Below are 24356 nucleotides of genomic sequence, written 5' to 3' on the forward strand. Positions count from 1 at the left end.
GCTGGTGAGCTGGGGGGGGCTGGAAGTGTTCCCTGCATGTGCCAGGCAGTGTGAGCCTTGGGAGGTGGCTGGCTGCCCACTCTGCTTTCCCTTTTGCCCTCTGGCCAGGGGCTGTCACTGGGGAGGGGATGCCCTGGCTGCCTGGCGTTAGGGGAGCTGGAGTGCGCGCAGAACTCTGTGAAGGCCACCAGGGGGCTCCAGACACCTTGAACTGCTTCCTTGGCTTCTGGCTGCACTCACTCTTATCCTGCTCCTGTTTCTGCTCCCACTCCGGGTGCGCCTCATTGCCGGTACCTCTCCCTGTCCGGCCCGTGCGATCTGGCTGCCAGGAGTACACCTCAGGCCCGGGTTTCCTAGGCTGGCAGCTGCTGTGTGGTGTGTGGGCCCTGTCTGAGTGGGGCAGCTTGCATATTGCCCTGGGAGAGGCACTGGTCCTGTACCGTCAGGGCGCAGGGTGCACCTTCGGCCTTCCCCAGGAGAGCAGAGTGGGTAGTCTGAGGGAAGGTAGCTCACAGGGACGGCTGGACAGAAGTGTTTGCGTCCAGGCGCTCCCGCTAGTTGCTGCCTTCACAGATGAGTTTGTGCTGAGTGGGGGCAGCTCCTGCCATCCCAAAGCCCCCGACTCCTTCCTGAGCACACAACATTGTGACACGGGCTGGGGCTCTCTTCAGCTCCCTCCAGGGTTGGCCCTAACCACAGCAGGGGCAGTGGGGTGACTCTCTGCCTCTCCCCCTCTGCCCAGTTGTGTCAGTGAAGCCCAAGGTGCACAGCCGCCAGTCCCGGATCAATTCCTACGTGGAGGTGACGGTGGATGGACTTCCCAGTGAGACCAAGAAGACGGGGAAGCGAATTGGGAGCTCTGAGCTGCTCTGGAACGAGATCCTCCTTGTGTAAGAGCACCTGGCATCTCCGGGGGGCTGGGGGTGGGGGGATCACGCAGGCACCCATACTGCCATTGAGCTCTCTACTCCTGCACTGGGTCATGGTGCTTAAGGAAGTCCACCATGATTGCCACAGGCTGGAAGGGGCCTAGGGCGTGTGCTTTGGCCACGTGCAAGAACACGGTCACCACATGGGTGCTGTGCTGATTGGAGAAGCTGGTGGGGGGCCTGGGTGTTCCTGTGGCTTTGCTCTGGCCTCTTCTCTGATCTTGGCGCCTGGCATGCTGGCGCTGCTCTGCTAGCTGCAGCTCTGCTCTTTGGCACCAGAGAGCAAGGTGGGGAGGTGACCGCCCTCCTCTTGGTCTCTCTTCCAGGAACGTCACAGCTCAGAGCCACCTGGACCTGAAGGTCTGGAGCTGCCACACCCTGCGGAATGAGCTCCTGGGAACAGCTTCCATCAGCCTGTGTAACGTCCTGAAGAAGAACGGAGGGAAAAGTGCGTATGAGTGGGCCCTGGTGCCTGGCCTGGGCTTTCTGCCCCAACCTGGAGAGAGCAGGGAGGGGTTACCATGGGAGGTGGGGCTGCTCCGGCTACTGGCAATGGGCAGAATGCCCTGGTTGAGTAGCAGCTGCCTCCCTGTGGCGCTGCCATCTCACCAGTCACCTTAGCTGTCCCCGAGCTCACTCTGCCTCAGCCCTCCTCTGTGGTCCTGCCGAATTCCCTGCTCCAGCAGGCATGTGCTCTGAGGAAGGAGCTGCTGCGTCCCTGGCCCCAAGAGAACAAGGTGTCATTGTTTGAGACTGGGCGGGCCCGTCAGGCACTCGGGCTGGTGTGTGAGGGAAGCCCACACTTTAATTGGCCAGGGTGCCACTGCCAGCCGGGAAGCACAAACCTGGATGCTGTTTGCCATTTGTGGTCTGCAGAGTGTGGCGGCAGCGGTGGCATAAAGGCCTCCATTCAGGGCCGGGCCTCTGCTAGCGGCTGCGTGGGGCAGGAAAAGGTTTGCTGTCTCTTCCAAGCAAAGCTCAGCTGCTCTGCAAGGACAGACCTTGCATTGAGAGTGGAGAGGGGCCGTCTCTCCCCCTGAGGGAGATGGGGCTTAGCCAGGCTCTGCCTCATGCCAGGGGCTGGGCTGAGTTGCGCCCTGGGCATTGCCTGCGGGGAGGCGTGAAACCACCGTGGTGTCCCCGGCATGCTCCCGGGGTAACGTCGTCCGGACCAGGGCCGTGCACTGGCTCCAGATGGGCTGGTGTGTGGACTGAAGGGGGAATCAGCAGGGCCTTCTTGGGGGCCCAGTGATATGCTGGCTGCCTGCGTCACTGGCCAGTGCTGCTGAGCTGGGAGTGTTGGAGGTGGGGTCTGGGTCTGGGTCTGGGTCTGGGTCTTGGCCTGGCAGGCCTGAGCTGCACCCCCCAGCTGCTTCCCTGCTCGGCAGCCAGCCAGTGCTCTCCTGGAGGTGCTGTCTGCTCCCGCCCTACCTGTGCGCGCCCCTTTTCAGAGGCACAGGCAGCCCTTTCAGTAGGCTGCGTCCCCGGAGGGCTGTGTGGAAAATGAATGGAAAAGGCAGCTGGCTGTTCCTGCTCGTGCTGAAAAAAGTCCCATTTTTTCCCCTGGCCGAGCGGGCTGTGAGGGGAGGAGTCTTAAAGCGGCAGCAAGCAGCTGCCTCTGCAAGGGGCTGCCTGGGAGGTGGAAGGCCTCCTGCTCTGAGCCCTGGGCCCATGCCCTGGTGGCTAGCCTGGGACCTTCCTGCCCTGTGCTTGCTCGTCTGGCTGACTTGGCATAGGCGCTCCCATGGTTGTCTCCAGGAAGCAGCCTGGCCTGCCGGGGCCCTGAGCGGGCAGAGTCCTGGGATCCAACTTGCTCACTGTGGTGCCATCGGGCAGGTCCCTCCCTTGTGGGGGAACTCGCTCTGGGCTGCAGGTCCCCTCGGCCTGGGGAATGGGAGAGCCTGTGGCTGCTGTGAGTTCTCCTCTGGCTCCCGGATGGCTTCCCTGGCTGGAGGTTCCCTGGGCGTGCAGGGCCCACGCAGTCTGGTAGTGAGGAGTGGTGGGGACAGGACAGATCCAGGGCAGAGGTGCAGCAATCACTGAAACATGGGCTATGGGGGCTGGCCTGGGGCTGGCTGCTGAGAGCCCTGCCCAAGCAGCAGCACTCTGGCCGGGAAGGGAGGGGGAAGTGCCAGGCAGGCTCCTGTGCCCAAGGGAGAGGGTCTGAGCTAGTCACACTAACCTCCCTCAAGCTCCCCAAGAGGTGGCCTGTGCTCCGTGCCCTGTCAGTCCCACTGGCGTTCCCCAGGCAGCACCATCCTAAGCCCATCTCCCAGGCCAGCTTCTGCCCAGTGGAGGTGCTGAGACAGCACTTCCCTTGCTGCCACTTGTGCAGATCTTTGCAGAACGACTCTCTGGGTCCTTCCCAGTGGGCCCAGGTTAGCCGAGAACAGTGAACCTTGTCATTTCCGTTCTCGTTTAGGCTCCCTAGTCAACACGCCGCTGAGGTGAGTGGGGCACTTCGCATCTCTCCGGGCTGACTTACCAGGGTGTCTTGCAGACTCAGGCGGACATCTCCAATAGTCACCAGGAGGGCAAAGCTTTTTGTATGGTACTGATACCTATGTACAACCTTGACTGTCTTAAAGCTTTGGGCCGGGTGCTTCCGTAGGTTTCATTAGCTGACAAGGACAAACGTTGGTCCCCTGGCTAGGTGTTCTCCAGCGTAGTTCTCCCCTCAACAATGGCTGTGGCAGCATCTCGAGGTCTCCTGCTTGCTGGGCCTGTGCCCAGGCGCCCTCTGTCCCCCCAGAGGAGAGAGTTGTGAGCTTCAGCAACTGTAGCAAGAAAGAGGGGCTTGTGTCCCTGGCAAAGGACCCACAAGGTCTTGGCTTTCAGGCCAGGCAAATTGAATCCATTTGGTGCTAACAAACCAGGCTGTGTGAGGGAAGAGCTTCCAGAAGGGGCTCCTTTTCCAACAGCCTCATTTTTCAAACATGCTCCTCTCTCGACTGCCTTGGCAGATTCCTGCGAGGGGCTCTGCATGGCGTCTGCTCTGGCGCAGCACGCCTGCCGCGCGGCACTCGGGGGTGGGGGAGCAGAGCACTGGGGAAAAGGGGCCTAATCAGAGAACACAAGCTGCAGCATTCTCTCACGCTGCTCCCAAGGGTCCTTTAAACCAGCTCATTTACTGCCGCCTCGCCCCTGCCCAGGCCTCTGCTGCTGTGTGCCGGAGAAGAGGCTCTTTGTTCTAAGGCTGAGGTGGCTTTAAGGTGCTCTGCTGGTGCTGGGCGGGAGGAAGGTCCCCGGGTGGCCTTGCTGTGGAGGTTGCATGGAAGCCGATATGGGGCCCTGCTGATTTCCACCCTCCTTGTGTTTGTGCAGCTCGCTGAGCTGCGGACAGCAGGGCAGGCCCCGGAGTGACTTGAACGTGTCAGGCTGCAGCCTACAAATGAGAGCGCTTGTTTTTATTACTTGCTCCTCAGGTTGCAAGTTACATCAACAGGCTCCTGTTTCTTGAGTGGCCCCATCTGCCAGGGTTTTACAGCTCCTGCAAAGTGCGCGCTTTGCTTTCCGCTCGGCACCTCAGGCAGAACTGCTGGAGCCACAACCTCAAGGAGTTCTTTCAGGAAGCCAGCAACAAACCCCCAGGCCTCTGGGAAGCTGCCGCCGACCCCTCCTCGTGAACATGCTGTCAGAGGAGCCTGCTGAATGGTGGGGAAGCAAAGGCTCTTTTAGCAGAGTCTCATAAAAGCAGCTCTGTAGCCTGCCTGAAGTGAATGTTAAACAAGTCGCCTCTGTCCGCGGCTGTACGGTCGTGCTGTCAAAGCAGCTGTGCCAAACCAGAGCACCCCAGCAAAGCACCTTCCCAAGTCGTTCTTCTGTGGCTTCTGCGGCAGTGCAAACGGCCAGTGGGACTAGGCAGAGATGCAACGGACCCTGTTCCGGCTGCAGACCCTGAGCAGGGCCCAGTTCTCTCTCCCTGGCAAAAGGCCACGCTCTCGTCTCCCTGCCTGTGGGCTGTGAAGTGAAGGGGTGCTGGAGGGCCAGGTGTCCTCACTCTGGGACTTGGCCCTGCCAGTCCTGGTTGCTGTGCCATGCACATGGCTGTTCAGCCTGTAAGCAGCTGTGTGCTGTGAGAATGAGGAGCAGCGTGCTTTCCCTCTGCTGCCAGTGTGCACAGGGCTCGTGGGTGATGACCTCAGGGTAGGTCTGCACTGTGGCTGGCCGGGGCGAAGGGGTTGTTCAATGGAAGTGTCGATGTTTGGGCTGGAGTCTGTGGTCTAGGACCCAGCTGCAGATTCTAGAGCTCCAGCCTGAGCCAGCATGTCAGTTAAATAGCCCCTTGGCCCAGGCCAGCCGTGGGTTTTACCTGCAGCGTAGACACACCCCGAGGCCCTCTGTTTCCCCTGCTCTTGGGCTCATCAGCTGGTAAGGTAAACAGGCTGGACGCCGCTGGCCCTGAGTTCTCCAGAGGGCCTGACATGAGGTGCTTTCCCCTTCCCAGCCTGCCAGCTCATCCGTGGGAGTGAAGGACCAAGCCAGCATGTGGCCTTGCTCCTGCCTGCTGCCATGGGCCTGGTGTCTCTTATGCTGGCACACTTGCGGTGTCACATCTTGCTGCCAGACTCGAGAAGCCCTTTCCTTCCTTGGCTGTGCTTTGGTTCTCCTGGGCTTGGGCTAGTAGCTGGCAGAGTTTCAGTCCCCCCCTTTGCGGAGGGTGCTGCTGGGTGGGAACTGCTCTCTCCAGGGAGTCGAGGTTTGAGTCACTGGGGGCTGGTGCCCTTTGAAAGGGAAGACAAGAGTCCGTTGCCAGCACTGCCAGCTGGCCTGTGAGCCAGCTTGGGTCCAGGGTGGTAGTCTGAGGCCTGCAGAAGCCAGCACATCTTGGTGTAAGGTTGTAGAGACTAGAGCCTGGGCCGGCTGCTGTGGATGGAAACAAGGGGCACAGTGGAGAATAGGCCCTGCTGGAAGTGCTGCCCAGGGAACACAGAGTGACAGGACCTTGCCAGCCACCCTGTTTAACTCAGGCGGGTGCTCCAGAAGCTGTCTGAGCAACCCCAGATTCCAGGCTGGCTGTGACTGCAGATCTCACCTGGTCTCCAGTTCTGGCTCTACTCTGTCCCAGTTGTGATTCCCCTGGCAGCTGCTCACAGAATTTCATCCTCTGTGTGTGACCCCAGCTCAGCTCTGCCCACTAGGCAGCGCCACCTGCGCCCATGCTCTTACACTTGGCTAGTGCACGCTGCACATGTAAAAACTGCCCATGTGCTGATTGTCTGCTGCTCCTTGTGGTCAGTGTCTGCTCTTGCACCCCGGGGGGCCAAGGCATTTCTAGGGGATTTGCCTCTGCCTTTGCACTGACGGAGGCTGAGTTAATTGCCCTCCTGAGGACAGTGTAAAGCCCATGTGTGAGGCTTGCAGGACAGTTGAAGGCAGCGGTACTGAGACCTCAGTGGTTCAGGAGCCAAACTAGCAATCAGCATTATGCAAAAGAGCCACAGGCCTGTGAATTCATTGCCACCGATTGTAGGATTCTAGATTTAGGCAGCAGAACACAAGACATATTTAGTTATATATGCAGTGAGGAGGCTCAGACCTTGCTTGTTGGATCCCACACTTCCTGGCAGGTTATGCTACCTCAGCACAGTCCTCCTCTCTCTAGAGGCCGGGATCACAGCCAGCTGAGCCACTTCCATCTGATGCCAGCAAGGGGTCAGTGGGAAAGGTCCCATTGCTGCCTCAGGCTTAATAAGAGCAGCGCAGCTTCCTGACCTAACTGCTTCTGGAACCTGGAGTAGAGGGCAGGCCTGGTTCCCCCCCCCGGCCCTCCCATCCCCTCCTTTCCCAGGGGGTGTTGCTGTAGTTGATTGGGGAGGGCTGGGAGGAACCCGGGGCCACTCTCTATTCTGGGTTCCAGACAAAGGACCCTGGGGGCAGCTTTCCCATCACTGCCGGAACTGCTACACATCCCTATGGCCCCTCTCCCTCAAGGCCTCCTCCTCCCCCTTCCCTCGGGGCTCCCTGCCCTGGGGCTAGCTGGCGTCCGTACTGCCCAGCCCTGCAGCAGTGCCTGCTCTGCCCGGACTGACTGGGGGGCTATTAAACGGGGTGAGTGGGGCCTTCTTTGGAGCCGGGTGTCCACATCAGCCTCACGGCCTCGGCTGCCCCTGCAGGTTAATTGGAATGAGGTGACGATGTTTGCCTGGAGCAGCCGTTGTGCCGGGTTGTTCCAGGAATGGAAAACTGCTTATCCAGTGGCCAGTTCATCTGTCGTCTGCTGCTCTACTGTCACCTTGGCAGAGCAGTGGTGCTGTCCAGGGCTCTATGCTCAGTGTCCCCTTCCGGTTCCCTTGGCTTAAACCTTTGACCATCACACCTGCCCTGGTTTTCTGTTTGCCCCCTTCACCCGTTATCATTTTGTTCCTGGGCTCTGTGGATCCTGCCTCAGGGCTGGGAGAGGGTCCCTTAGCGGTGGGGAGGAAGAAGCTAACACCCCTATGTCCCTGGAACCAATAGGACTGCTCTGCTGTACCGCTGCCAGCCTGGGTCTGTCGCTATCTGTTATCGTCTCACAGCAAAGAGGAGTATTATTTTATCAGCTACAGTTGGTTAAGAGTGGGGTAACCCTGATTGGTTGATAATTAAGTCATGCGGCAGTTTCATGCCCTGCTGTGAAGAGCCCCAGGAGACACACCCAAGAGCCACTTGAGGTTCACACGCCTCAGTCTGGGTATTGCTGGTCGACGGGATTGCCGCCCGTTTCCCACCGAGGCGCAGGGCATCTCAGCGCATGCAGGGCTTTCCAGGGGAGGAGCTGGCTGCATGGGGGGAACTGGCTTAGCTGACGTTGGCCTGAGTGCCCGGCGCCAATGTGATGGGCACACTCAAAAACAAGAAAGCAGGCAGGAAGCCCACACGTCAGCGGCTCCTGCTGGAAGGCCTCTCTGTCTACACACGTGCTGGGCTACGCCACTTCCCTGCGGAGAGCCGGCCTCGGGAGGAGCCCGCCCCAGCCTCAGCGGAAGGATTTGTGGTGTTCGTGCCAGCGAGCTGTGCGCCTTCACCAGAGCTCGCGGGGGCCCTGGGCTTGACGCGGGAGCCTCTCTCACCCGTGCTGCTACCAGCCTTACTTCTTGGCCCTGTAAATCCCCTTGATGGGCTGTGAGGAGCTGCCGCTGCACCTCCCTCAATGGGCACACTGATGCTGTGCGGGAGGGGCTGAACTGAGTCCTCATTCAGGGCCTAATCACCCCTGGCCTCCTCCCAAAGCACTAACAGCCCCTCTGACATCCTGCCAGCTTGCTGGACACAGGCTGCCTTTGTGCTCTCCCTTGAGGGGACCCTCTGTTGGGGCAGCAGCGAGGACCCTTTGTGCGGCCTGTGCACCGAAGGGGGACAGGGAGTGGAAGGTTCGGCTTGTGTTTGTTTGCGTTAAGTAATGAAGCTGGGCTGGAGGGAGCTGGCTGGGAGGTTTGTGTCCACGTCCTCCAGTTGGAGACACCTTGTCTTTGCTGCCGGGCTAATTTCCCCCTTCCACTGGGGCTGTCTTCACAATGAGGGCTTGTGTAGCCCACAGAGCAGCATGCGCTTGGCTGCTGGCCGCTCACAAAGGCGAGAGCCCTGGAGCATGCTGGCCTTCTCCGCGGCTTGGAGGGGCACCGTTCTTGTGGCAGGCGGTGACCCGGAAACACCGGAGTGCGGTGGCTTTGCTGCTTTCTGCAGCACTTTCCATGGGAGGATCTCAAAGCGCTCTGACCAGGCTAACAAAATCGGCTCCCCTTCAAGGCAAACTGGGGGTAGCGCCTTTGTCCCGCTGAAGAGAGCCAAGTGGTGAAGTGGCTTTCCCAGAGCCGTGCAGGAAAGGGGCCCAGGGCGGTAGTTAGGAAGGGGTTGCTCTGAGTTGAAGGCTTCCAGCTGCCTACAGAAAAGCTTGAGGTGCGCGCACGGAGTCGGAGTGAGCATTGCTTATGCTGCTGCCCCCCAGCGTGTGTCAGTGTCCGCTGCGCCAGGGTCTGTAGGGCTCAGTCTGTGTCAGAAAGGAGGGTGGGGGACCTGTGTGAAAAGGGCCTATCTCAGGCCGGGTTGTCTCCAGCACACGGGTCCTGTGGGAGTCTGTGCCATACCTCTGGTGTAAGCAAGGAGCCCTGTTACTTCTTGGGCTTGGAAACACCTGCTGCTGCATGGCACACTGGTTCAGGAGAGCAGGCGGGCTGGGCCTCAGACCACGCTGGCCTGTTTGGTGCATGGCTCTCAGAAACTTTTGCTGTTCATATTGGGACCTGAATCCTTCTGGCCTGAGCTCCAGCTAGCCAGTGCTGGGGAGAAGCAGCAGCCCCTGGGGCTAGTTTGGAAAGCCCAAGGTCTCTCCCAGTCTCCCAGTGAAGCTGGGGCGGCCCTGGTCTCGCGATAGCCCTTGTCAGAGCCTGAATGCTGGAAGGGAGGGTGCTCCAGACAGGGGTGTGCTTTGATCCTCAGCTCTGCTGTGGCTCACCTGAGACTGGGGCACAACACGGCACGTGGTCCCTCTGCTCCATTCCAGCAGCTGGGTGGGCTGAGACAAGGCCCTGGAGGCGCTGGGCAGCATTTGGCCCTCTCAGAGAGCTGATGGTGCAAATGTGGAGCTAGCTTGCAAACCGCCCTGCACCCCGAGCTCTGCCAGAGGGGCTGGTGAGAGAGCCAGGCTGGAAGCCTAGGAACCCCTGGGACGCTTGTGCGGTGCTGTGTGAACAGCTGCTGTGCTGTGGCTGTAACACCCCCTCGGGAGGAGGCCAAGCCAGGAGGGCAGTCCCTGAAGGCCTATGGCTAGGGTGGGAGCTCAGCAGAGTGTAGCCGCAGGAGTGAGGAAGAGGATTTTCTTTCTCCACTTTCCTTCTCAGTCTCTGGGTGGGGAGAGGGTCAAACCCAAGGTGCTGCCATTTGAAGTCCTCCCAGAGCACGACTGGCCAGGCGTGAGGGCCTTTCCTGCCTCCTGGTACCAATGCAGTCGGTAGTCAGTTTTCAGCACGTCTAGGCCTCCTTGGCTGCTCCTGTCCCTGAGGGGAAGGCGCTTTGTTGTTGGATGTCAGAAGGGGAGCTGAGTTAGTCTGTATCTTCAGAAACAACAAGAAGTTCTGGGGCACCTTGTAGTCTAACAGATATTTTGCTGTCAGAGTTTGTTATAATTACAAGCCACTTAATTGCTGGAGCACTGCACTCCCCTTCTTCCACCTCACCCAGCCCTGAGACCTCCTCGGCAGATCTGGCCCTCGGTGGTACAATGCAGCCTCCTCACAATGGGGTGTGCGCTGGCTCTGGACCCTTACTTGTCTGGAGGTAATGGCTTTGCTTGGACTGTGTTGGGCGGCGGGCAGCCTCCACTTGTGTGGGAAGGAAGAGGTGGAGGCCTGTGGGTGGCGACAGCCCTTGCTGGGATCTGAGGGTCTGACTTGGGGGCTCTGGTGCCTCTGGGGGTGCCGGCGAGCGCGGCGCTGGCGCCTCTGGGGGTGCCGGACAGTGCGGCGCTGGCGCCTCTGGGGGTGCCGGCGAGCGCGGCGCGGGTGCCTCTGGGGGTGCCGGACAGCGCGGCGCTGGTGCCTCTGGGGGGCGCTGGACCAATGTCAGCCTGTGTTCCTGCCACTCCTGGCTCTGCTGGAAGTAGAGCAACTCACCTCTTCTACCTCACTGCGTGTGGAGCAAGCCTAAGCTCCCGTGGCCGGCGGGGGAGGAGCCCAGAATGCGAAGCTGTCCCTGCGAGGCAAACTTTCAACTGCTGGTGACTGTGTCATGTCTCCTTCTCTGCAGTGGAGAACACGCAGCTGACCCTCAACCTGCAGACGGAGAACAGAGGCAGCGTTGTCTCTGGCGGAGAGCTGACGATTTTCCTGGACGGGCCGAGTGTTGATCTGGGAAGCCTGCCAAACGGCAGTGCTGTGATGGAGGGTGAGTGCTGCCCATCTCCTTGGGCAGCTCGCTGCTCTGAGCACGAGGTGGGGCGTACAGGGTGGGGAGACAGCTGGTGTGAGGGCTTGAGTAAATACCAAGAGACAGGAGTCACGTCCTTCCCAGGTAAGGGCCCTGGCGCCACCAGTCGGAGCACTGTGCGGTCTGCCCAGCAGACTTGCTCACCTGGCCGTGCTGACGGCTACCCAAAGGCTCACAGAAGTACCTCTGCCCAGGATGGAAGCCTTGGGCGCTGCAGGAAGAGGTCTCCTCCTCCAGGGACACACCGCCATCTCTGGGCTCTGCATCCCAGCTAATCTCTCATGGGCTTGGGATTGTGAAGGTTTTGCTGGACCAGCCTGGCCAGTCGGGCGCAGGCTCCCAAGGTGATGCCTTGCCAATTAGGTCTCCAAGGGAGAGCGGCAGCGAGCGGGCGTGTTTGAGGCAGGGTATCTCATGCTCTGTGCAGCCCCCTCCCCGCCTGGGGCCATCTGGGACGTCTGAGGGCATGGCGCAAGCAAGTTTTCCCTGCACGCCAGGATCTCTCCTGGCCTGGTGCACGTACCGACCGCTCAGGTGCTGGGTTCTGGGCCATGATGATACCGAGGTGGAGTGAGAGAAAACCATCGTATGGGGTGACTTAAGAGCTTTGGCTGAGGAGAATGCTGGCCTGGGGGCTGCGGGAGAGAGAGAGGCGGAGCTGTGTGGGGTGCCCAGGGCTGGCTCAGGGTAGCCAGACCCAGGGAGAAGGGGCTCTGGCAGAATGGCACCCTGGAAAGTAGCCTGACCCCACTACTGCCAGTCCCTCTTCCTTGGGCCACCACTTTTCCAAGTCCCGGTAAGGCCCTGGGTGGCATTCCCCTGGGGTGTCGTGGGAAGGTGCTTTCCCCCGCAAGACCAGACCCATGCACAGTGCACTGGCGTCCCCAGCGTGCCGAGCTGGTCTCTCTCCCAGTTCCCCCTTCAAGAGGAAGCCAGCACTGGAATCACCGGCAGCCCACATGTCTCAGTCTGTTTCGTTCTCCTTTCCCTGCTTGTTTATTGTCCAGGGGCACAGCTGTCTGGCCGGGATCCCAGTGGTACGGCTCCGGCTGCAGAGAGCAGACACCAGCCACCCAGCACAAACTGCTTTGGCGGTAGATCCAGGTAAGGGCCCTGCTGGTGCGTTGATGTGGGCAGGAGGGGCTGCTTCTTGGAGCCAGCGTAGGCGGTCGAGAAGCGAGGTTTGGGAGCAATGTACAAAGGGGACCATTCAGTGAGCCCACCAGAGAGCCTGCAGAGTGTGTGGGGAGGCACGGGGGACCCTGGCAGGGCCCGCAGAGAGGTGGTGGGAGGTGCCCGGGGGTGAGGTTGGGGGTGGAGCTGCCTGGCTGGGACGAGGCAGACAGAGGAGGCTGGTCATGGGGCGTGAAGGCGAGCAGTCTGCTGGACAGAGGAGAAATGGGCTCATTGTAACCTGCCCTGAGCAGACTGCAGCCAGGAGGGAAGCCCGTCTAAGGCACTTTGACAACGTCTCACCACGTCCGCCCGCTCCTTCGTCCGGCTGGGTCTGTGAGCGGGTTCGCCTTCGGCGGTACCAGCTGGCCTGGCCTCTGCTCGGCAGAGGTGTGTGGGGAGCCCAGGCTGGCACGAGAGAGGCTGCCTGTGACTGTCCTGGAAGCTGCGTGCAGGGTGTGGCTCCAGGTGGCAGGAACGAGGCTGCTTTGCACAGCCTCAGATCCATAGGGTCCCTATCAGCCCCTGTGCTCCATGGAGGAGAAGCATCAGGCTGTGGTTTTGTGCAGCCCCCCGTTCACGAGGAGCAGGTTGGGCTCCTGCCCTGCTGTCCAGCGGGTGCAGCTGCGGGTAGCAGGCCAGGACCAGCTTTCTTTTCTCCGGTCTCGTCTTGTATCTCCATTGCTCTGCTGTTAACGACCGGGCCACTTATCAGTCCTTTCTGCTCCAGGTCAGCCTGTCCCCAGGGACCTGCAGCCTCCCTTGCTCTTCTCCATCCAGTCCCGCCCTGACCCAGTGCCTCCCCTTCAGAGCCCTGCATTAGAGAGGTTCTTCACCCCAGTCTGCCGTTCAGCCAAGCCACACGCTCTGCCACGATGTCACTCGAGGGGGAAGCGGCACTGGCCCCCAGTGCCCCAGTCCAAGCCAAGAAGGTTTCTTCGTCTGGTGCAGCAGTAGCCATGTGGCCCAGAAGAGCCCTTGGCTGAGCCTCACCTCTGCCCGTGGCCAGCTGCCGGTGTCCTGTACTGGCCCCCCCATTCCCAGTGCTGGCACTTGCCCTGGGGTGGCTGGAACAGACAGTTCTCTGCCCAGGGATCATACCCAGCACCCTGCCTGTCACATAGGAGCGAGCCTGGGGGGTTCACTTCTGTTCTCCAGAGCCCCAGGAAGGCCGTTCCGGAGGGCTGGTGAGCCCTGGGACGTGGGCCTGGGCTGTGCCCATGTGAGTGCCTTTCTCAGAGGCTGCAGGCAGGTGTCAGTCAGTCTGTGGCCATCCAGGCTCAGCAGGTTTGCAGTACGCTGACTTGCAAGAAACTCTTTCCTCTCTGGCATCTGGCAGGGGCCCCCGAGAGGTCAGGATTGTGACAGCTCAACAGCATGTGACTCATCACACTGCTCATTCTGCCACGGGTGCAAGTGGCCATCCTGCTCAGACAGGATCTGTCAGCCTTCCACCACCACCTAGCCTGGTGCACCCAGCTCTGCCACAGGAAGCTGCGTGTGCACCCGGCCGAGAGCCTTACCCCACTGCCGCAGGGCAAGGCCCCATGGTCAGGTGTCAGTTTGGCCAGAGGCAGTCCGATCTGGGCAAGGCTCCGTGCTCCCAGCACCTGAGCTGGATGGACAAGCTCCAGCAGAGATGCTCTCCGCTCCGTTGCAGCCCTGCAGATGTGGGCCTGCCCCTGCCCATGTCTGGGGTCTCCAGCCTCTGGTGTCATCTTCCTGTGCATTGCACCCAGAGGCTGCTCTAAACCCACGGTTCCTTATCCAGTCGGGACCAGTGGGATATTTCAGATCCCACCCAGAGCTTTCCAGCAGCTCCCTGTGGCTCCGACCATCTCCTGGCCATACTGGGTCCGATCAGAGATCCATCTAGGCCAGCACCCTGTCTTCTGACAGCGGCTGGTACAGATTCTTGGGAGGGAGTGAACAGACCAGGTACTCCTCAAGTGATCCAGCTCATCGTGCCCCCGAGCACCTGGCAGTCAGAGGCGCAGGGACACACAGAGTATGCAGTTGTGTTCCTGGCCGTTGGGCTAACAGCCATCAATGGACCTGTCCTCCAGGAAGTTGGCTAGTTCTTCTTTTGAACACGGGACAGCATCTCCTGGCGGTGAGTTCCACAGGTGGGCTCTGTTCAGTGTGAAGAAGTGCTCCCCTTGGTTGTTTAAACTGCTGCCTATTAATTCACTGGGCGATCCCGGTTCGTGTGGTATGTGGTGGGGTAAATAACACTTCACCATTCACTTCCTCCACCCCAGCCATGGTTGTATAGAGCTCTGCCATGTCCCCCTCCATCGTTTCTTCTCCAGGCTGCGCAGCCCCAGCGCTTTTCAGTTCTCCTCCTCCAGAAGCTGGTCCTGACCCCTTGGCGCTCCTGTGGGGCCTCTCTGTGCTGCTGCGAGTTCTCAGGAGTGGCCAGAACAACGCACTGGTCCAGGTGTGGGCACGGCCAGGATTGATGTAGCGGCATTACGGCATTTCCTGCTGTATTCTCTCTTCCTTTGCTGATGGTTCGTACCAGGCTGTTTGTGCTTTGCTTGGCGCTGCCTGTGGAGCGGATGTGTTCAGAGAACTGCCTACGGCAGCTCCAGGACTCTTTCTGCATTCATGGCGTGAGCAGTGAGACTCCTCGTGAGGGCCCAAAGGCCGTCTCCTGCTCCTCTCCAGGGCAGCACAGCACAGCTGTGGAGGGAGGGCCACTGGCCTGCTCCCCTCTGGGCCCCTGCTCTGCTAGAGGTTTTCCCTGGAGAGAGCGCACAGCCTGGGCTCGGCCTACCTTAGCCGGAGCCATGAGGAGTGTCTGGATGGATCCTAGCATTTCCCTTTGACTCCAGCACAGCATAACCCGATAAACTGGTGCACAGCCAGGCTGCAGGGGCTCCCCTGAAACAGCTCCTGCCATTTGGAGAGCCCCAGCCTGCTGCTGCGGTGCAAGGGGCAGCAGGCTCCTGTGGGGTGAGGGCACAGGGAGAGGGAGGGCAGAGTGCCCAGGCTGCGTAGCTCGTTGGAAAATGCAGGAGAGGCGAAGCAGCTGGGGCTGGAGGGAATCCAGCGAAGAAATGAGCAGCTCGGGCACTGGGCCATCCACTTCCTGGCTCGGGGCCACGTTTTCACCTGGTGGCTCTGCACGAAGCGGGGAGAAGAGGGAGTGCGTGGGAGTTGGGGTTACTGGGAGATGCGTCTCACTGTCAACGTGAGCTGGATTCGAGGCCTCTGTGGATGTGTGGCTGGTGTCCAGCAGCTCCCAGAGTGCTCTGCATGTAGGGAGTCCCAGCAGTCCCCTCAGGACAGCTGATATCTTAGGGCGCTGCTGCTCTGCACGGATGTGCTCGGCCTGCAGGGCTCCTTAAGGGGCTGTGAGGGTGCTGAGCCCCTGGCTTCTGCAGGGCAGGCTCCTCTCTTCCTGGTCCACGCACTGAGCACCCGTGGGCTCCAGGCTGGGAGAGGGGAGCGTGCTCACTGCGCCATTGACCCTTCCCGGGTGGTGCAACAGTTCCGGAGCCTTGTCTGGAGGGCGGCTTTAGGGGCTGGGCTCTAGCTCTATGCCCAGGGACCAGGGCTGGTGGCTGAGCTGCTGATCGTGGGCTGCAGGTGACGTGACACGGGTCGGCCGGGCCTCGGGTGGGGTGTGTTTAGGGGGCTCTGTCCTGGTTAGGTGAGTTCTGGAGCTGGGAGTGCATCTGGGGCTGCATGTACACACCCAGTGCAGAACTCCAGGCCAGGCATTTCCGAACTCCCCTCGACTTGCCGGCTTGGCCTGCCCAGCTCTGCACACTACACAGCCGGGAGCCCTCCAAAGGCGGGGAAAGTGCTACGGGCCCATCCGCCAGCAGGATGCGTGCGAGGGGGACTGAGGGGCTGGGCTGTTGGCTTTGCTGTCTGTGCTCACTGAGCATCCCTTGCAAGAGCTGGGATTCCGGGGGCGCGTTCTGCCTGCCTGCGCCGCCAGCCGTGCGAGAGGCAGGGTGGTGCTGGGCTGTGCTCGGTGCGGTCCTGCTGCGTTCTGCCTCGGGAGTGGCTGACCTCCCGTGATGGAGGGTGATTCCTGTGTGTGCCTGAGAATAGGCTGGGAGTCTGCCGGGGGACAGGCTCTGGTTGCACGCCAGGGGTCCTCCTGGGGTGGGAGACAGGGTGGGAATAAAAGGGCTAGTCTCTGCTCCTCAGCAGTCTCTGCCCTGTCTTCTCCAGGGAGCAGAGCTTCCTTTTCTTCCCCAGCACAGATGGTGCTCTGGGATTTGCTGGTGAGCTCGGGGGCGGGGTGTGAAATTCCGCAGGTAGCTGTGTGAATAGAGAAGAAAGAGCCAGTCATTTGCACTGGCTTGGAAAGCTGGTGCCCTGGGCGTGGGGGAGCAGCCGCAGACCTGGTGTGCTGTGAGCAAGGGGCAGAGGTGGGGGCAGGGGAGGAGGATGCCTCGATGCTGCTGCTTGGTGTATTGCCAGAGGCTGCAGTTGCCAGGTGTACACGATTTGCTCTGGTCGTGGTCACATCACTGGTGTCATGAGTTCGGGCATTCCCAAGGGCTTGTCCAAGCCAGGCACCTGGCCTTACAAGGGCTGAGATCCTGCCCCCCCATTAGTGATGAGCATCAAATTCCTCCTGAGTGGCCGTTCATTGCCCAGGGAATCTAGAGTCAAAGCTGTGGTCGTGCACCCCCAGACAGTGCCCTGCAGCCCAGCACCTCCCAGGGTTTGCCGGGGCACACGGTGGCAGAGCTCGGCGCTATGGGGTGTGATCCCAGAGCAGGGAGGCCCTCCAGTGGGGCGTGGCGATGCAGGCTGAGGACGGTGATGACTGATGACGGGCGGGGGCTCGGAGAAGAGCGCTGCTGATGGCCGGGCGGGGAGAGGGTCTGGCTCTGTCCTGGTGGGGATCAGAGGGAGAAAGCGGGGGCGGGGGGAGCTGAGGAAGGCTCTGTGTGAGCTCTGTGCAAGGCTGCGGAGTGAGCTCCAAAGGGCAGGCCAGCGGCCCCATCAGCACACCTGGCAAATCTAGGGAAGAGGCCAGTCTAACGACCGCCGGCTCTCTTCCGAGCCTGCACCGGGCAGCTGCCTGTGCCTGCGGGCAGGGAGGAGGTCGATGTGTCTGCGGCTCTGTCCGTGCATGCGCTGCCTGAGGCCACCTGCAGCGTGGGGGGGGTCCCTGCGAGGCAGACTGGAGAGTCTGTGCGTGTGGCATCCTTCACCAGTCCTCGCCGGCTGGGGCACGTGCGTCTCTCCGGCCTGCAGACACATGAGGGAGCTCTGCTCTTGTCACCACCTCCCCCACTGTCACAGGGACCAGCGGAATTTCCCAGCGGTTGCAGGTGGTGGCTGATGGTGTGGGCGTGGGGGGCTGGAAGGCGGGGAGAGCAGGTTTTCCAGAGCTGCTTGGGCACCGGTCACCCTGGAGCCATCCTGGCCTAGTGCACCTCCTGCCGCCTGTCCTCCATGCTGCTGCAGCCTCTGGTGAGGAGAGCTCCTCCTGTGTAGGTGCAGACGGAGGATGGGTGCTGGGTGCAAGGGCTGTGATGTGCTGAGTGGGTTTGCTGGAGGAGCTTAGACACACCCTGGCCTGCCCCGCCCTCGCAGGGTTTCGTTTTGGCAGCACTTGCTGCCCTGCGGTCTCTGAGCTCCGGTCCCAGGGCTCACACAGGGCCTCAGGCCGGCGGGGCGTGGGGACGCAGCCTGGCTTTGTGCACAAGGGGGAGAGCCTGGTGCGGCAGGGTGTCTGGCAGCGTTCCTGGCTCTGCTTGGCATCGGCCTCTCTCCTCCCCCGGGTGCGGGCGAGGCTCAGAGCTAAGTCCATTCCCAGAGCGCTCTGCCCTCTTTTCCCCGGCTCCTATTTTAAGTGTTAGTTCCCAGCTGCTTCCAGGCCTCTATTAAAAGATGGTGCCCTCGTGGGAGGACTGGGCTGCCACCCTGGCGAATTCGGGACTGGTAACTCTGCGTGTTCGGCTGGCAGCCTGGAAACAGCCTGATTTTGTTTCTAAAACCTTCCCCGGGTTGCTTTGAGGTTCTCTGTACTGAGACGGGCCCAGTGGGCACCTGCAGTTGCCTGCCTGGGAAGGGGCACCTCCTTCCCGGCCCCCAGCTGGGTGTCTGGGAGCTTGACTTTCCACCCGGGGGAACATGTCCCTTGTCCTGGGGCCCCCTTGCTTCAGCGCAGCTCCCCTCTCGGTGGCTGGGGGGGGGCCCATTTACTCACTTGGAGGGAGCAGGGGAATGTTCCTCCTTGGGCCAGAGCTCTCCCTGCAGTGCGTTCAGGCTGTAGTCCTGTGCAACTGGTCAGGTGCTCAGGCCTGGCCCAGACCGACAGTGAGGGGAGGCTGCCTTGTCTAGCTCGCGCCTTCCAGACCCTAGTCTAGACTGGGTCTCAGTTGCCTCGGCAGCCCCAGGAGGCAGGCAGCCAGGGAGGCAGATTTCTCCAGGTTGGTGGTCAGAGTGTGCCCCCGGTAGTGGTGCGGGTTACTGCCCCGCTCGCTCGCTCGCTCTCAGCAGGGACAGGGATTCCCTCGTGCTGAACCCAGCCGTGCTGGGAGAGGCCCCCGCCAGCTGGGCGTCAGGAAGCACGGTGGAGACGGGGCTGGGGGGTATAATGGGAACTGTGTTTCTCCAGGGCTGCCCCACGGCAGGAATCCCGGCAGATCAGAAGCAGGCCCCATGGCTCCTGCTCACTTTCCAGCCTACCCGGCTGCCGAATGAGCTGGCTGCCCTGGCCGGGGCTGATTTCTCTTGAGTCATCAGCTTCTGGCCGTGCCCAGGCTGCCTCCCAGGCCAGTGTCGCACTCGGCTGCTCCCTGCCAGGCACGAGAGCCGAGCGACTGGAAGTGCTTGTGGGCTTGCTAGTGCTTGTGTGGGGCGCGCCTGATGTCATGGTCCTGTGGCTGTCAAGCTGCCTTTGCCTCCTCGAGTCCAGCCCTGCCCCGAGTCCCGAGCCACAGGGACGGCTGGAGGGTTTTGCCTTTTAAGGCGATGGCTTGTCTGGCACAAACCAGCCTTTTTTCTAGGCACACTCCACCCTCCCTGCAGCAGGGGCTGCTTCAGCCGGGCTCATTTGGGAGCTGTGTGCTGGTGGGGGAAAGTCCTGGCTTCTCTGCCCCATCCCCGTTGGGACAGGGGCTGTTCGGCCCTAAGTCCTCTCCCAGCTCTCTGCTACGCAGCTAGGGTCCGAAGCCCAGTAGGGACAGCTGCTGGGGCCGGGCTATTTCCATGAATCAGTGTTTTCCATTGCTGTCCCCAGCTGTAAGCAGATGTCTTCTGCAGGCACCGGAGCCCTCCCGGCTGTTCTGTGCCCTGGGAAGCGGGCTGTGTTTGCTGAGGGTGGTGGCTCACCTCCCCTGCCTGCAGGCCCTGAGCTCTGCCCTGCCCGGCTCAGACACGGCCTTTGGTAGAGACACCCAGTAAGCAGGGAGGGGCTGTCTCCTGAGGGTCTCAGTGCTCTGCTGAGTGGGGACGGCCCCATGCACCGAGATCGGGGGCCCAGTGTGCCATCAGTTGCCAGCATAGCTTGGGTTAAAGCTGCTCAGGGAACATGGCAGCTGCCAGTGTTTTGCTCCTGCTGGAGGCCTCAGCTGGCGTGGGTCTCTCTCCCCGTAACCAGGTCACTCCAGACTGAATCCCCTAAGCATGTCTGTGTAACTGCTTTGGCAAGTTCCCTTCTCCCCAGCTCGGGAGCGGCCAAAGAGCCCAGGGTGTGTGCCGGTGCCTCCTGCTGCTGCTCCAGGCACATTGTGTGGGACAGCCGAAGGCCCTTGGTCCTGGGCATGCTGCAGTGCGTGTGCTGGCCGTGCTCCTGAGGGCCTGCTCCGAAGGCAGTGACACCGAAGGGGTGGGCAGCAGGGCGGACATGGTGGCAGGAGAACTGCCCTGGGGACACCAGCGCAGGTGGAGCGGGGAGGGGGTGTGAGACAAGATGGCGAGTCCTAGTGTAAACAGGACGTGCCTGATGTCACCAGGCCAGGTGGGAGAGGAGACCCTGCTGGAGCCTGCGTGTCTGACTCCCAGCTCCCGTCCCTTTCTCTCCCAGGAGCCCGGGTGGCGCTTGAGAGATCCGGGGCTTTGCACACCCATTTCCTGAGTCGGCGGCTCCCTCGTTGCTGCCAGCAGGGCTGGGTGCACTGGGCAGCCGGCTGGTTCCTTGGCTCTAGTGTGCAGTCCGTGCAGCCCCATGCGACTGTCCTCGCCCTGCCTCATGGACTGGCCTCGTCGCTCTTCTCCAGCTGGTCTCCTGCTCTCCAGCTCCGTGTGCCTCACGAAAACGGCGCTGCCAGTGCCTGTGACAGCATGGGGAGGGGGTGTTGGAGGCAAGGCACAGGGGCGGGCGGTCTGTGTGGGTCAGGCCTCCACTGAGGACGGGAGTGATCCCGTGAGCCGTGGCAGGAGCAGGCTGTGTGGAAGTGTGTGCCTGTGTTCCCCGGTGACTGGCCTCTGCTGCACCATGCAGACGGGCTGTTCTGGGGGTGCCTGTGCTGGGGGCCGGGGAGGGAGTCTGTGCCTGGGAGCTGCCTGGCCCTGCGTATGAGCTGCCTGATGCCTCCAGTCCCTGTTAATGCTGGGGCAGAGGGACAGGGGCTGCAAATAGCCTCTGGGTGGACACTGATCAGCCTGCTGCCCCCCCGGAAAGCTGCCAGGTCCAGTGGAGTTTATGAAAGTTATGCCGTGAGATAATTTGCGTATACCCCTAAACCTGATCTTGCGTGATTTGACTGTGGGTGAAACCCCAGCTGGCAGCCCTGGAGAAGGAAGCCCAGCGGGTGTTCCCAGAGCGGCAGGAGGGCAAGCGTCCCATGCGCACTGCCCTGCCGCACGGCCCATGCTCTGTGGGGGGCACGGCCAGTCGCAGTACCAGGGCAGTTCCATCTCAGGCATTGGGAGCCCCCAGCTCCTCCTACAGGGGGCCCCATAGGGGTTGGACAGGAAGAACTTTTCATCCCAGCTGAGCTGGTCTGGGATCAGGCAAGTCCGGAAATAGCCCTGCTTCGGTTTCTAACCGTCTGGGCCGCGTGGAGCGAAGGGTCGGCGTGCGCCTGTGGCTGCCTGCTGCAGTGGGATCCTGCCCGCGCAGCTTCCTGTCGGTGGGAAACGCCACAAAGCCTTCCTCTTGGAAAACCCGTTTCCACCATGCAAACGGCCCTCCCGGCCCTACAGCCCCTCCCTCGGCAGATCTTGGCTCCCCTCGGGAGTCGTGCCAGGAGCTCCTGGCGGCCACTCCGATACCAGAGTGGTGAGCGGCAGCACAGCCCCTGTGCTATGACAGAAGCAGAGAGCTGGGCTGGCTTCTGGAGGTGAAGGCTTTGTAAGCCATCAGCAGGGCCGTGAGGTGCCTAATTCCCCAGCACATGTGAAAGTCAGAGGGGGGCCTGTATAAATGGGTCACACCACAAACAAGTGTTAGAGTGTTCAGGCTGCAAAGCTGAGGAGAAGCCAGAGCGAAGGTTCCCAGGGCTGCCTTAACCCTTCCTCCCCCGGGTCCGTCTTAGCCTAGTGGTGCCCTTCACTGGACTCACAGAAATGTGGGACTTGGCAGGACCTTGAGAGGTTTTGCAGGCCTGTTCCCCACACGCGTGGCGAGGCTGAGTGTCAGCCAGCCCAGCCCTGCCAGGCGTCTGTCCCACCTGCCCTTCAAAGTCTCCGGCCAGGGAGATTCTACAGCCTCGCTAGGCAACTCGTTCCAGTGCTTAACCAGCCTGACAGCTGGGGAGCTTTGCCTAAAGCCTCCCTTGCCACAGGACAAGTCCATTGCCTCTGGTCCTGCCCTCAGGGCAGCGCTTAGGTAAACAGTTTCTCTCCCTCCTGCTTACGCACTGGGATCATGTCCCTGGGGCCCTCTCCAGGCTAAACAAACCCCCGATCAGTCTTTGCTTGCAGGTCATCGTTTTCCCCACCAGCAGGGTTTCGGCACAGGCACGTCCCAGACCTCTCGCCTCCAAGAGCTGGTCTGGCTGGTGCAGCCTGAGAGAGGGGCAGTGTATGTGGGCGGCTGGGATCTCTCTTCCCTGTTCAGATCCTCGTCTGGTCCCTTCCCCAGTCAGTCCGCCCAGCCCCTGCTCCCCACCTCTCCTCGGGACGTGCTCTGAGCTGCATAGTGCCTGGAGCCGCGTCACCTCCAGCTGCGGCCGCAGGGGGATCTGCTTCTCCTGCGTCCAGCTCAGCCACCCCCGGGACGTGCTGTGAGATGCAGGTGGGGGATCACAGGGCTTTTGCGTCTGTGTGCCGCTGGCCAGCCGTGCTCTAAACCCTCAGGCATAGCCCAAAGGCGCACTGCTGGGCTGCCCATCCGCGCGCCAGCAACTCCCGTCTGCGACTGCCCAGCCAGTACCCTGGCAACCAGCCAGCTGGCCCCCTCCTGCATGGGGAGTGGTTGGCAGTGCGATTCCAGTGCTGCCGGGCATTGCTCTCCCTCGCTCCCCCCCCGATGTTTGGTGCTGGGGCTCTCCAGCCCCACCCTGGGACACGCCTGTGCTGTGCTGTGCTAAGCTGATGGTGGGAGGCTGGAGACAAGCTGCCCAGAGAGCGAAGTCAGCTGGCTGTGCTGGCACTACAGAGACGAGCTTTGGCAGCGGGCACGGCTCAGGCCAGGCAAAGGTGGTGGTGCACATGGGGCCTGGCGGCCTGACGTGAGCTGGGGGTCACTTTGTGAGAGAGCCGGGTGGCTGGGGAGGGGCAAGACGGGCTCTGAAATGTGACCACGGCCGATAGGGAGGTTCTGATCCTGCAGTGCCAAATAACCAGGAGCCTCCCGGAAGAGGCTTGGGCTGTCTGTGAACACACCGGTAGTGAAGGGTGAGCAGAGAGGTGTGGAGTTGGGACATCCCAGCACCTAATGCCCAGCAGCAACGCCCACGTGCTGGTTCTCCTGGATGGGACTTGAGAGCTGGTTAGATAGGAGGATGCTGGCCTGGGACCCTTCACATGGCACAGTGAGTCACTGGGAAGGCTGGCAGGGCGCACCTGGAGGGCGGGAAGCCTTTGGCACGGTGCCGGGCAGGAGGAACTGCAGCATTTCCTTCTGAGGTCCGCCAAAGCTCTGACCTGGCGTGTTGTTCTCCCGCAGGGCGCACAGGCATTCAGCTGGAGGGGCCAGACAGAACAGAGGGACCGGAGACCAAAGTCCCAGTGCCAGGGTTCGCCACCGACAGCAGATCAAGAGTCAGAGCACAGCTAACGGCACAGGTGAAGCACGGTACTGGATGGGCTTGTCAGGTGGGGTCTGGATGGCTGGCAGTGCTCAGGGCCTCCCCTAGTGGCAGAAGAAGGAACAGATGCCTGCGGAACCAAAGCACTCTGGGTAACACAGCGTGGCCTTGAACTTCATGAAAACATGGGCGTGTGGTTCAAGAGGGCCACCAGCCCCTGCATGCGGTGCTGAACCTTGGGCCAGACGCCCTACTGCCATATGGGAGGAGAGGGAAGTTCTGGGCCAGGTCTCTTGTGCACCCTTTAGTTGTGAGTCGCTGCGGTGGCCCATGGCTGTGTAGTCGGAACGGTACAGTCCTTGGTCTGACGTACTGCACAGGCTAGAGAGTGACCCCCCAGCTAATGTCATTGCTTTCTCCCTAAATGGAGAGCTTGTCTGCATTTGCACATTGGCAGCGATGGACAATCTACCCTGGCTTTTGGGGAGCTGTCGCCCTAGGAAGCGCTGGCACCTCACTTTCTGTCCAAATTTGTCTAGTTCCAACTCCCAGCCACCTTCTGCACTAGACTGTAGAGCCCATTGTTACATGTTTTACCTCATTACATGTGGTCTGAGGTTAGGGCCCCCTTACACCCCTCTTCGTTAGCTCTGTGGGTCTGTCCATACAAGGAGCAGGTTCAGGGCCCTGCCAAACTCACAGCCATGGAAAATGCATCATGGACTGTGAAATCAGGTCTTTTGTGTTCTGTTACCCTATATTACGGGAGGGAACCTACAGCCCACGGGCTGGATCGGGTCAGCGGCTTGCCTGGATCTGGCCCACAAGGCTCAGGGCTCGGCCCCCGCTGGCACTCCAGCCCTATGGTCCCACCATGAGACTGGGACCTGGAGGCTTTTCCCCCCACTACTCCCATTGGCTGGAATTGTGGCCAATGGGAGCAGCAGGGGGTGGTGCCTTGGAACCGGGGCACAGACCCATGTGTGCCCCTGGGGAGCTATGCAGGCAAGCACCTCCTCATCCCCCTGATGTGCCCCACTCCTGTTCAGATCCCTACCCCCAGCCTGTTCCTGTACCCTCCCTCCTGCCCAGAACCCCACACCTGCCTCTCGGTGACCCCCTCCCATGCACTGAACACCTCATTTTTGGCCTTGGCCCAGAGCTGTGGGGCGGGGAGCAAAATCTAATGGCTCCAAGACCTCAGAAGAGATAATGTGGCCTGGGGGAATCCCTG

At 61.2% G+C, this 24356-nt stretch overlaps 1 protein-coding gene across 3 annotated transcripts in view; it reads left to right on the forward strand.

The window, feature by feature from the left end:
• WWP2 (WW domain containing E3 ubiquitin protein ligase 2) overlaps positions 1-24356 on the forward strand; it is an 80146-nt gene that overhangs the window by 14417 nt on the left and 41373 nt on the right. For all 3 annotated transcript variants that reach the window (XM_075009047.1, XM_075009045.1, XM_075009046.1), the window contains 5 exons: positions 743-890; positions 1256-1377; positions 10653-10790; positions 11840-11936; positions 23041-23159. In XM_075009047.1, the coding sequence (XP_074865148.1) occupies positions 743-890; positions 1256-1377; positions 10653-10790; positions 11840-11936; positions 23041-23159 (624 nt within the window). The remainder of the gene's footprint in view (positions 1-742; positions 891-1255; positions 1378-10652; positions 10791-11839; positions 11937-23040; positions 23160-24356) is intronic.

This window comes from Carettochelys insculpta, chromosome 14 (assembly GCF_033958435.1).
Source record: "Carettochelys insculpta isolate YL-2023 chromosome 14, ASM3395843v1, whole genome shotgun sequence".
In the NCBI taxonomy this organism is placed as follows: domain Eukaryota; kingdom Metazoa; phylum Chordata; order Testudines; family Carettochelyidae; genus Carettochelys; species Carettochelys insculpta.